At 28.7% G+C, this 13,969-nt stretch overlaps 1 protein-coding gene across 5 annotated transcripts; it reads left to right on the top strand.

Annotated features, from left to right (window-relative positions):
- The first annotated feature begins 261 nt into the window (after nt 1-261).
- LOC107437803 (zinc finger protein 431-like) lies at nt 262-12,991 on the top strand. 5 transcript variants are annotated; one of them, XM_016049906.3, is made up of 3 exons: nt 403-649; nt 2,495-2,606; nt 5,415-12,991. In XM_016049906.3, exon 3 carries the CDS (start codon nt 5,417-5,419, stop codon nt 7,226-7,228), a length of 1,812 nt encoding a protein of 603 aa, XP_015905392.2. In that variant the 5' UTR covers nt 403-649; nt 2,495-2,606; nt 5,415-5,416; the 3' UTR covers nt 7,229-12,991. The 5 variants fall into 5 exon arrangements, with proteins under 5 accessions (XP_015905394.2, XP_015905390.2, XP_015905391.2 ...); XM_016049908.3 differs by lacking the exons at nt 403-649; nt 2,495-2,606 and adding an exon at nt 262-350; XM_016049904.3 differs by lacking the exons at nt 403-649; nt 2,495-2,606 and adding an exon at nt 340-396.
- The last annotated feature ends 978 nt before the right edge of the window (nt 12,992-13,969 follow it).

Here is a 13,969-nt window from a genome sequence, read left to right as displayed (position 1 = left end):
TTCTACCGTAAAGTGCTCGACTTCGAGTGCAGGTCGTCGAGCTACCGAAGCGGGGGTGCCATCCCCTCTGCAGAGGATCAAAATTGTGATGGCATGTCTTCGGATCATCCTCAGGGATGTTTCCCAGACCGTCGCCAATAGCCCATTGTGCAGCTCTAGTGCGACGTAAATTAACTACTACTACAACTCCAGATAGCGTATTTCCACGAAATACTGGCCAATCAGGATCGATCTCGTCTGCCTTTGAATTAGCGTATGCGGAATTTTCCATGCAGTGTGAACAGCCCGTAAGGTTTAAGCTATCTGCTGGGTAGTTTCTGATATTATATAAGCTATATGCTGAGGCATAGGTGTGCACGAATTTTAATAATATAATTTCTTAATCAACAAAAATGAGTATTTTGCATTACTTTATATGAACTAAAAATTGAAGTTTATTTCTTTTTCTTATTCATTCATTCTTTATTCTGATACTTATAATGTATATCTTATACCATTTCAAATTTTTAACTATCTAGAAAGGAGGGCAAATCAGTTAAAAGTCTTCAAATTATTTTACAACAATTCCGTTTCAGAGGGCCGTAGAAACATATTACTAGAATACCTATATTAGGTGTCTAGTTTAGATATTATAGTTACATATTTATAGGTATATTTCCACACTTAATTAGAATTTCGCATTCCTGTCCTCAATTGTTTAGCAATATTTTTTTAGTTGTGTAAGACTGATAATAGTTATGTTTGTAAATAGTAATACTGTTTGATTCAATGCCTGTTCCATATCGTGATCTGTCGCTCCAACTACAATCGTCAAGTTGCCAAATAGATTTTAAACTTGCAATTATAAAAAACAAACAAACATGTAGATGTTTGCCTGGGGGTGGCTACGAGTTGGTCCCCTTCTGTGATGTTTTTTTTTAGTTTCTCGCTGGCCACTGCCTGGAAGTTTCCAAGACTTGACGATACTTCAGCAACGGATCACAATACGGAAATCTCCCCTTACATAAATAAATCTTAAACTTGCAAATTTAAAAAAATGTAGATGTTTGCTCTAATGGTTTCAAGCTATACCTTTCCAGTTGGCCCTTTTCTGTGATGTCTGTTTTAGTTTCTTGCGGGCCGCAGTCTGCAAGTTGTCAAGACTTGGCTATTATTCTGCCACAGATCACGTTATGGAAATCCTCCCAGAATGTAATCTAGTTGGCGCTGAAACAATAAAAAACTTTCTCTATTAAAAAAAAGCAACTTTTTTATTATAAAAAGCAATTTTTTAAATCTGCGTGTTCTGGGTTATTTCTAATAATTGATTGAGATATGTTACGTAAAACATCAGAGAATTCTGAGAATTGGCACGTAACCTTCAAAAGACATTGGCGTGAGTTTTCCGAGCAATGCAATTAACATTTAAAAATATCACTGAAGTGTATACCTGGTAGTGCCATTTCTTCTTAATAGAATATCCATATAAGGTATGCTGGATAAGTGTAAAATACGCAACAACAGATACATTCTTGCATTGATAAATCCTATTATTAGGAATAACTGGTAATGATTATTAATAATAACTATATTCCATTCACTAATGTTTTCCTTAATCCTTAAAAAAATTTATTTTTTGCATTGTATCTAAAATTGTATTTTTCCACTAACTAGAATTAAAAAACTTTATAAAATGGGATACGCATGAAGCATCGAAATACTTTTAAATATATTTTTGTTATATAAAAAAAGATGCTTCATTTTGAAATCAAAATTACATTCTGTTTACTTATATATTCAAAAGTTCTTATTGTGCATTAGGCTTAAGGCATAGATAACGACGTAAGTATGTAACAATAGTAGACTGAGCAACTATAGCAATCAGTGTTAGAAAAGAAACTTTCTTTGGCAACTCAGTGAAGGTAGCTCATCTAAAACTGCCCCCTTCTTATTGTAGTTAGGTAAATGTAAAGTAATTTAATTGTAAATGAAATTATAAAACTTTTGATATCATTTTTAATTTTATTTCAAATTTTAGAAATAAATAAAAATTGATATAGTAATTTTGAAATTGTTTGAATTGAATTGACAATGATAAAAAACAATTATTTCAGTATGATTTTCTGATTATGATATGATTTTTAGCTTTATTACTTTCAAATCTTTATAACTAAATTAATTTTTAAACTAATGTGGGTACAAACCATGTTTTATTCATTGTTTTTTTTAATTTTATTTAATTCCATCACATTACTCATTAATTTTTTTTCCGGAGTAGACCACTTATGTCAACGTGGGTAAAATGTTTCCAATTGCAATGACACTCAGCTAAGTGGTATTCTGTAACTGTTACCTTTTTCTTTGAAATTCACAGTTTTGCATGATTTGCAGTTTGAAGAATGGTTTGAAATAAGCAGTCTAATCCACCCAAATTCCCGAACATAATGCAATAATGTATTGTTTCAATCTTTTATGGTTGAAAGATTAATTGTAATTAGTAAAAAATTTATTTCAGATTATCACAGTATGCTCATAAGAAGTTTTAGCTATCGCTGAAACACTGCTGTACGAGAGGCAGCTGGAGAATTGCTCCATTTTATTGCATGGATAGCTTTTCTTCAGAAAAAGTTCTGACAACTTTCCATATTTTCGTTCTTTTTTAGTACCTTTCATTTATTTTTAGCTCTTTTTATATAGTGTAAATGAAAATATAATTGAAAATGAGAAACCTAATATATATATATGAAACTTATTGTTTTTCTTCGTGTTTTTTTGTATTTATTTATTTTGCTGTATATATATAAAAGAAACAATATAAATATTTTAATAAAATTCATAAACAAGGAAAAAAAACCTGCTCTTGTTATTTTGAAAATTCAAATCATTTAACACTTTGCTTCAGTTTTGAATTAAAAGGATTTTATAGTATATATTTTCTAAACTAATAAAAACTTTATTTACAATATATTTATATACAATATCAGGGGTCATAAATTACTCTATTTAAACAAGGAAGAATAAATATTTTTTGAAACTAAGACTCATTCATTAAGAAGAGTGAGAGAAGGATAAAAATTATCTAAAACCAGTTTATTAGAAAATTTAGTTTAAAAATGATTCTTAAGTTAAAGGATAGGTATTCCAAGTAGGACTGATAAACTTTAATCATATTTAAAATTATTATATAAATATTTTTTTTTTAAAATTATTGATTTAAGTCGAATGTATTTATTAAAGGAATCATTTATTTAGAAACTTATAAAGTTATGTGGGACTATTGACATTGCATGGNACTTTAATCATATTTAAAATTATTATATAAATATTTTTTTTTTAAAAATTATTGATTTAAGTCGAATGTATTTTTTAAAGGAATCATTTATTTAGAAACTTATAAAGCTAATACTTACTAATATGAGATATCTTAAATTTCATAGCCTTTAAATTTATTGTAAATGTAATGAGTTTCAATAAGCAAAATTGCAGCAGTACTTGATGGGCAATAGTTTCTTGAAATGACATTTTAAAAATCATAAAAATCTGAGTTTTTCTGATGCATAGATATAATAAAATTATCTAAGATAAAATAGATTTTATCATAGATATAATAAAAAAATTTTTTTAAAAAAAATGGAATTGAAAATTTTTGAATTTCTACTTTCAAAACACAATTTAAAAAATTAATTTTAACATTGCAATTACATTTCTGTGTAAGTAATGTGTGTTATCTAAAGTGTGATTTTTTTTGTTTTTTATCCAATGAGTAAGTTAAATTATTCTGTATGGAACTATTTGTCCATCTTTAATAAAGGTAAGGTATAAGGTATTATTATTTATTTTGTCATTTCAAACATTGAATAAATAAATAAGCAGTTTTTTTCTTTAGTAATTATGATGCATTTCTATTCAATTTTCAATTCATTTTAGTGAAGCATTTACTGGTTATATGTATTGCTAGGAAAACGATTTTTGATGCAGTAATATTGTGTGAAGTGCATTGTTATGATTTATTTTTAATAATATTTCAATTATATTTATGAACTTTAATCTACTTTAAATAAAAAAGCTCATTTAAATAAAATTTATTATTTTTTAAGAAAAACCAACTCTGATTTTAATCTTACAACACAAGTAGACTGTTTTCATAATCCCTTTTTGTTCTTTTCGACTTCAATTGGTGAGAGTTTTGATACTTATTTGTTACAAATTTATGGATTATTTATAATTTTTTACATTGATTTGTAGATCCCCATTCATAGTTTTTTTAATTTATTTTTTGTAAGGATTTTAAAAGTACACGTATCTGCAAAAATATGGTAATTGTCAATTATCTCAAGAAATATGCATTGGATCAAAATTCTGAAAATACTGGTGTAAAATATTTTCAAAATGGGAATATTCAATGATACTGAACTTAAACCCCATTTTCTGTGTGAGGATAAAGGTCGAGGCACCTTCAAAGTTTGAAATATAAATTTATATTTTAGTTCACACTTGGCACTGTAAACACAGAATGAAAATAAGTTACAAATTGTTTAAAAATGGAGATACCTCGGTAAATATATGTAAGATCCATAATAATTAAAAATAGAGTTGTTTGATATTTTAAAAAACATATCTAAAGACATTAAATTTGATACCTCTCAGTCATCACTAGTAACTGCCAGAGGATGAGTTTAGTTCAAAGCTCTGAAGTTGTTTCCACTCTTACTACAAAACTTGACTCCAACTTATACTCCATTAAAAATTTTCACCCAGTCTTTGGTAAAACTATTAATGGTATTGCAACGTAAATATTAATTTAATGGTGGCTCAGGAGATAGAGCGCTCGCCTCCCCAGTTGACCCGATTTCGAATTTCAACGATGGCTGGCCGATACATATTCTGCACCGCTGTTTGTTATCAATGAATGCAACTTTTAAAAATATTTCAAGTGTTTATGATTCAATACATATTTCTGAATATATAAGATTATCTCTATATTTTTTGAGCGATGTTAATATTTTAAGGACAGATATTATGCTACACCCTATATGTTATAGGACGAAATTAATAGATAACAAATAGCAATTAAAAATTTTTCTAGCCAGTCACCACTCAATTGCCACTTTTTTCATCAATAATTTATCCCATGTGTATTTTATAATTATTTTTTTAAATAAATATGGAATTATTATGAACATTTCTTAAAGTTTTCATCATTTTAAAAATTAGCCTTGTAATTATTGCCATACTTTGAGAAGTGTTCCTAACATAATGCCTTATATTATTAGTATTAACAGTTTTTTAACTGTCTTATATCTTGAATTTTTTAAAAAGTAGCTCGGCCAAAAATACTGAAACAATCTGCTGGCCAATTTTTCTAATTTTGCTCTATATTCTTCTCAGAAACACTTCAAAATGGTCTTTATCAAACATATCTTTTTCATTTACAGGTATGTCTGAGATAAAAATTGAAGTAGATTATTGTAAGTGCTATAACATGCTTGCATGGAAAAAAAACCTGAAGTCAGGAGGAGGCATTTGTAGAAAAGAAGCGTCTTATTCTTGTGGCAAGTGTAAGAAACCTTTCTCACCATATGATAATTTAATTTTTTGCAGCCTGATTAATAGGACGACTGTTACTGATCACGCAGAGAAGAATTCTCTTACTTCTCGCTCTTGTGACTTCAATTTCAGTTCTCAATTTACTAAAGACACTTTAATCAGCAAAACCGATTCTGAGAATACTAAAAACAGTTTAATTCACAAGGCATGTTCTGAGGATTCTGAAAAAAGTTCAGCCTACAAAACAGATTCTGAGAATTCTAAAGAAAATTTAATTCACAAGGCATGTTCTGAGGATTCTGAAAAAAGTTTAGCCTATAAGACGAATTCTGAGAATTCTAAAGACAGTTTAGCTCACAAAACATGTTCTGGGAATACTAAAGAAAGTTTTGTACACAAAACTTATTCTGAGGATACTAAAGATGGTTTAGTCCACAAACCGTGTTCTAAAGATACTGATAACTCTTTAGTCCATAAGGAATATTCTAAGGAAAAGTTGTTTGCTTGTTCTATTTGTAATAAAAGATTTTTAAATGAAAGTCATTTAACTACTCACACTTGTACTGAAACAATAAGTTATTCTTACAGTGACTTATTTAAAGAAGAAAAGCCTTATTCTTGTAGCCTATGTGAAGAGAGATTTTTACTGAAAAGTTATTTGACTAGTCACATCCATGCTCGTCATGGAGAGAAACCTTATGTTTGCGACGTATGCGGGAAGAAATATGCAGAGAAAAAACGTTTGACAACTCACTCTCTTGTTCATACTGGTGATAAACCTTATTCTTGTGAGGTATGTGGCAAGAGATATGCTTATAAAAATCAATTGACAGTTCACAATCGCTTTCATACTGGTGAGAAACCCTATGCTTGCAACTTATGCGACACCAGGTTTACATCAAGAAACGGTTTAGCTTATCACCTTTTGGTCCATTCTGGTGAGAAACCTTATGTTTGCAATACCTGCAATGCAAGGTTTCCTTTGAAGGTTAGTTTAAATTATCATGTTCGGATACATTCCGGTGAGAAACCTTATGTTTGCAATGTGTGTCATAAGAATTTTGTACGGAAATATGCATTAACTAAACATAGTTTAATTCATAGTGGTGAAAAACCTTATCCTTGCAATGCGTGTGATAAGAGCTTCAGACAAAAAATTGAATTAGTACACCATAGTCGGATTCATACTGGTGAAAAGCCTTATGTTTGCAACGTATGTGATATGAGGTATACAAATAAACATCAATTAACTGTGCATAATCGTATTCATACTGGGGAGAAACCGTATTCTTGTGATGTTTGTAATGCAAAATTTTCATTTAAAAATAGTTTGACTCTTCACATGCTAACTCATACTGGCGAGAAACCTTATGCTTGTAATATGTGTGAAAAGAGTTTTACCCTGAAAAGTGCATTGAATAACCACAGTCTGTTTCATACTAGTGAGAAACCTTATGCTTGTAACGTATGTGATAAGGTGTTTGCACAAAAAAGTTCATTAACTTATCATACTCGGATTCACACAGGCGAAAAACTTTACGCGTGTGAGATATGTGATAAGAGTTTTACAATGAAAAGTCGATTAGCTTCACACTGTCGAATGCATACTGGTGAAAAACCTTACGCCTGTGAGAAGTGTGATAAGAGATTTGCTCGCAAAAGTTCATTAACTGATCATGCTTTTTTTCATATGGGTCAATGAATGCCTTTCTCTCGTGTAATGCATAGTTTAATTTCAATAGTGGCTTAATCATTTTCAAAGTGGTAAAAATTCTTGTTTTTACAACTTGGTATGAGTTTTTCTCACAAATATAACTATCTTGTTCATACTACGTGTATTGAATTATGTCACACTTATATTTTTTAAATTAATTTATACAGCAGAGATCAATGTAGATACAAATCAGGTAATTTTACAGCATCATTCAAAGAAATCTAAAAAAAAAAATATCCTTCCTCAAATGTCTGACTTCTTCAGATACCAGACTTGCATAATGGCAGATATTGTGATCACTTTGAATCGAGGTGTGGGATTGGTTTAGGTTTGGAGAGTCTTGTTATCATTTTAATTCACCCCTATCAGAAATGCTCTTTTATTCACAGCAACAGACAACCTCAGATTTTCAGTCCCTAGGAGTTCTCGTAGTAGCCGAAGAGTACTTAAGACTTTCAAAAACTTTTAAATTCATAAAATGCATAATTTCATTTGTTTATGTCTTTCCAAAAAGATAATTTTCTTACTCATTAAAATGTGTAAAAATTATATTTCATTTTGTAAAATAAGAAATATATTTTAAATTTCTGTAAATGAGTGTTAATTTGTACAAAGTAAACATCATTTCAAATGGAATATCAATTTAAATTTTATTCTGAAAATATTAGACAAGATTTAGTTCTGTTAGCTTGTATGGTCTAAACTGTTATGTTTCTATTTTATAACTGTTTATTTATTTAATGTGTCTGAATTTAATTTCATACATTTTTACATAAATGTATTTATTCATAAAATTGTATATTTTGTAGAAATAAAGTATCAATTTAATAATTATTATAAAATTACATATTGTTTTTCACATAATTTCTAAAATATTAATCCTGGATTGACATCTGATTCATCTCTAACACGTTGACTAGCGTGTCACCCATATTGGGGTGGCAGCAAAGTTTTTTATCGGGCCGCGTCACCCATATTTGGGTGACAGCAAAGTTTCTGATCAGTCTACTTCACCCGTATTGGGGTGACGCTTATTTGACTACTTGCGATGGATATTCATGTGTATTTGAAAAGATATTTCACAGAAAGTAACAAAACTATTGAATTGTAATAAGAGTATTATAAAAGTGATTTATTGAGAAAATTATACTGAGCCTTGTAGAAGCTTTCTTGTTCACTTCTATTTGACTCGCTAAGAAATAAGTTTCAACGAAATAGAGTAAAGATTTTAAATCCTCTTTACTCGGCAAAGATTCAAATTGATGGTGTTAAGTGGGGAGATAAGAAACAGATGTGAACACAAATAAACAGACTTGATACTATGGAAACAAACGGACATTATTAACGGATCAGTGGGTATACCTAGCAGAATACGCTTTGTACAGCGGTATTCGTGGCCTGAAGAAGATTTCACTGTAAATGTGTGCGGCAGTCAACGTGTTAATAAATATTTACTTTATAAATATTTTTAAATTGTATTGAATTATTTTATTGCAGTTTTGGCAATACATTTACAAAAAGTATTTGGTTTGAAAGTGAAAATGCGAATTTAACTGCTACATAATATTTTGTTTAAAAATTTGAGACAATGTTTTATTAATATTTAGAAACCAAATATTTTTAAATGTCATATTTTTATCTGCAAGAAAATAGTTAATATTTATAAAGTAAATATAATTATAAATATTTTTAAATTGTATTGAATTATTTTATTGCAGTTTTATAAGAGGGATACAAAAAGTATTTGGTTTGAATGTGAAAATGCGAATTTAACTGCTACATAATATTTTGTTTAACAATTTGAGACAATGTTTTATTAATATTTAGAAACCAAATATTTTTAAATGTCATATTTTTATCTGCAAGGAAATAGTTAATACGTGTGAAATAATAAATTAATGTGAGAGATGTTAAATATCTATACAATTGTTTTAAAATTACTAGGCAATTTCACATTTATTGCTTCATTACATATATTTAAAGCAATTCTATATTTATTGCATTGCATATAAGTGAGAGTGTAGTTGTTTTATTCTTGTGAATGTGCCAGTTTTGGGATAGATTAATAAAATGTTAGCAATAAAAAAAGGCTACTAATGAAATAAATAACAAAAAAAGCAGGTTAAATACAGAATATTTGACAAAGTTCTTTTTTAAAATGTCATTTCTAAGTAAACTTTTATTGATTACTGGTGGTTAGTTGAACGTAAATTGATATTCAGAGAGCTAATGGTCTACTAAACAGATCTGAATGAAATTTCAATTGTAGATCATGCAGCCAAATTTTTCCTTTGATGAAATTTTTTTTCTGAAAATTTGTCGAAAGGTGGCATTAGTAATTAAGATAAATAAAAAGAAAGAGGGGAAAAAATCAAAGAATAATTGAATTATTTATAGATCTGTGTGGCTACTTGTCAATGATATGCCGGAAGCATACCTCCACTTTATCAATTTATGCAGGCCTATGGTTTTAATAGTGCAGTGCCATTTATTGGCATAGTTTAAAACTAGTTTTATCTTCTGACATAATCTCGAAAGTATGTGATCATCTACATAATGTGCATTTCAAACTTCATCCTGATTTTTTCAGTTGAACATATCTTATGTAACAAGTCTCTATTAGTTAAAACTATCCTGTAAGTGATTAAAGCAAATTAAAAAGAAAATATTATCTATATTAGTTACAAAAAGATTTTTATTTTCTTTGGCGTGAAAATGTCCCGACAAATCGTGAAATAATCATCTCCTGAAAAATCATCATCATTTTGAAATTATTTTCAAAAGTTTAAGGAACCTCATATAAATTTCATTGTGTGAGCATTTCCTTGAGATGTTTCCCTTATTTGTCAATTTTTGCTTGGTTTTAAACATTATCCCCAGTTTTTAGATAACTTCAAATTTACTGAATTTATAACCATATATTCACAAAACATTTTTTCATTGAAAAGGAATTATTTGGTCATGAATATTTAGCTGAATATTAATATTCAACTGGCAGAATATTTGTTATTTAATCAAAATTTGAAACATCTTTTATTTATAAATCTCAAAAAGCTTTTCAAAAGCCTATTTGGTATTTATCAAAGAACAATCTGTTAAATCAACTACTATCTTTCACTTGTAGATGTAGGGACACGTAATTTTGTAATTTTTTTACACCTTTTTTTGTATTGTGTTAAAGAGTTTTTTTTTTAAAACTGGAATAAAATACCCGTTATACATACATGTCTGATATACAGTCGATTCACAATAACTTACCATTAGTTTGCATTTTTTTGTTTTTTAATGTATAATAAACTTGGATATTATAATTTATAGATAATTTTTTTGTAAACTACAGAATAAAGTTTAAGAAAAACGAAATGTAAAATTTACAACCTTACTTTAAATTGAATTTTACATTTTTGTAAAGTAATCTGATATTTTTCAAAAATTTTATTGAATTAAGAACTTTGAAGTCTCTAAAAAACAAATGATAAATTTTTTGTGAGTGTAAAAATACACTTTTTCTCCTCACTCTGTAAATCTTTGTAGAACTTCAAATGATGTCCAGATACATTTAGAGCTTCTATACCTTCTTCTCCATCATTGATGGTATATATTCTTCATCTGGAAATGCACATTCAATAAATACTTCCTTAAATTTTATAAAATCAGCATGCTTACATTTTGCCACAAAGTTCTTCTGTCTTAGGCAAAGGCTCTCTTTTTGTTGATTTCTTTAAAAAATTCACTCTTTTGGAAAGAATTTTTTTCATCGTCTTCTCACTCTCACCATTATTCCAAGCACTGAAAATCAGTCTCATGGCTTCAAGCACATCCATTTTAATTGGCTGAATATCGTTTATTGTTTCCTGGTTGTTTGCACTTTATGATGCCCTGATCAATAGGCTGTAATCTCGCTGTTGTGTTGGGTGGCAGAAGTTGCACTATTATGGCTTTCAAATTATGTGGATTACTATTTGTAGTTTATTTATCCACAAAAATTTTCGTTTTTTTATAGCATAAAATATTCTATTTAATTTCCTCTTAAAATCTTCAGAAAAAAAAAATTCTGCCATCAAAGTCTTTTTGTTACGTTTTTTTCTAATTTTTGAAACAAAATTGATTTTGATACTTATCAATCACAAGCAAAAGCAATTTTTCAGTATCTGAAGCATTGTCTTCGACTAAGACTGTCAGACACTCTTTGCTCATTTTGTTTCCTAAGCGATTTTTATCTTGAAACATCATTGTCTTATTGGGAAGACATTTTAAAAACAAACCCACTTAATCAATATTGAAAACACAGTATCTTTGAATCAAATTGGGTAAGGATTTTTTTAATCTAATGTTCACAAACTTCATTAGTGACGTTATTAGCCTCATTATGCAATGAGGCCAATGTTATGTCCACTTTTAAGTCATACAGAGCTCGAGTTCTCGATCTTCAGTCAGCTGCAAAATCCTTTGGTCTATCACAGCGAAGTCGCTCTTCTAAGAATTGCATTATTCGAATTTCTATTAAAGAAGAGCTGATTCCACCTCAGGAAAGGCACACTTTTTTTAATGACGGTTCATACATTCATGGCGTTTTAGAATGATTTAAAAGATAAGGCTTTTAAAATTGTTGAAAGTATTTTGGGCGGAATTCCATATTTTTATGTTTTATCTTCTTTTTCTTATGTTCGACTTTCTTGACACATCATTAATACGATTCATTACATCTTCTAAATAATTTCCTCTTTGACATGTTAGCTTCTAATTTTCTCATCTACCTGTTTTTAATTTTTTCTTCTGCATATTTGACTCCTGGTGGAACGAGCAAATGATAAATGTTGGAGAAGAGGGAGCCAATTTATCGTAAGGGAGAAACTGGTGTTTCAAATGATGATTCATGTCACTGATACATCAATTCGATTGATATAAACTCTCAAAGGATTATCCCCCTTCTCATTCAGAGACACAGCAGATGTTGTTCAAGACGTGCTGAGTCCAATCAGACTCGCACAAAATGAGTGTGAAACACTTTATTTCACTTTGTTGGTGGTCAGAAAAGGCATTCTTTTAGCTATAAAGAACAAGACATCTTAATTGAAAAACAAAATCAAGTAATAGGAAGTGAACGTCAAGTAATCGAGAAAAATTAACATAGAATTAAAATTAAAGGGGTCAGGATCGAAAAAAATTGAGATAAAGAAATGTTCGAGTTGTCGCGAATTGACTTTATATCACAAGTATATATTCATATATAATTCTTTTTTTTGTAAATATTTTTGACTAGTTATTTGTGTTCATTATTTTTTTTTAAAAAAGAAATTCGAAAAATTGCGAATTGACTTTATATTACAAGTATATATTCATATATAATTCTTTTGCTTGTAAATATTCTTGACTAGTTATTTGTGTTCATTATGTATTTTTTAAAAGAAATTCGAAAAATTGCTACATATTTGTAAAAATGTAAATAAGTTATGGATAGACATATTTAAAAAAAAAAAGGATGATTAAAATAAAACTGAAATAACGATTTAAATCAAATAAATCAATTTTTTTCAAATAATCTGTTAAAACAACTCTAGATTCCCTTGCTGTACTAGTGACTCACAATTGATAATTTATGGTACGTTTTATGTATTGTTTAAAATGTTTTATACATTGTGTTTAAATGTTTTAAGTAGCTGTTGTACAGATTGCCACAGAAAACTAGAAATTTTGTAGTATGTGGCATAATTTGCAGAAATAAATTTCGAAAAAATAATTTTTCATTGATGGAAATGCATATCAGTTATCTTTTCGGATATTGTCCCCTACTGATATTCCAATAGTCTTCGAAAGAAATTCCGGAATGCTCAGTAATGTCTTCTGATTTAAAAATAAAGCATAGTTTGTGACATTTTGTTATGAAATTATATAGGATATTAGATTGACAATTTCTAAAAATATAACAGGAGAAGCAAAATTTAAAAAACAATTTTTGTAGAAAATTCATATGACAGAACATATATTTTTCCTTGCAGAGTTCTTATTTTTAACCAAGATAATTCTGCAAGTAGTAAGTCTGCAAATCAAATGAAAACAACTGAAAATTGCATTAAAATTTTTTGGTGTCTATCTGTGAATGAAAATAATTTCATTAAGTTTTTCATCGTGTATATTTTAAATTATAACTGTCGTTGAACAGCCGACCCAATTTTAGGTTTACAACTACCAGTGTTCAACTCCGTCCAATCTAGAAGACAAGGGAACTCCTGGATTGGGATAGAAGACAAGTATTGGGAGAAATTTGCTAGGAACGTTTCTTTAAATTGAATAAGTTTTTGAGACTATAACAACCCATTATTACACAGTTGAATCTCTTTTTCGTTAATTTTTCAATCACTCTTAAAAAAACTTTCCTTTTAAATTCCCTTTATATTATTCATTGTTAAAAACCCTCGTTTGGACGAGCTCGATTTTTTTCACCAATATAAAAGAGTTTTTTTTTTCTAAACGTAAAATAAAAAAGATTTTAAAATATCTAAAAAATTGTGAAAAATATGTTAGGAGGACCATGCATGAAATCAAGAGAGTGAGGCTAATATTGATCCCCAAGTTAAATATTATTTTTTCATTTTTTCTGTATTTCAGAGTCAAAGAGGGAAATTTCGTACAGAAGAAGAAAAAATACAGAAATTTATAAAGACATTGATGTAATAAAACTTTATAAAGCATAGCTGCCAATTCTACAGGATTTTACCAGTTTCTTCT

Source organism: Parasteatoda tepidariorum, chromosome 9 (assembly GCF_043381705.1).
Source record: "Parasteatoda tepidariorum isolate YZ-2023 chromosome 9, CAS_Ptep_4.0, whole genome shotgun sequence".
Lineage (NCBI taxonomy): Eukaryota > Metazoa > Arthropoda > Arachnida > Araneae > Theridiidae > Parasteatoda > Parasteatoda tepidariorum.
The sequence above is the reverse complement of the archived record's forward strand: the minus strand, read 5'-3'. Positions and strand labels throughout refer to the sequence as shown.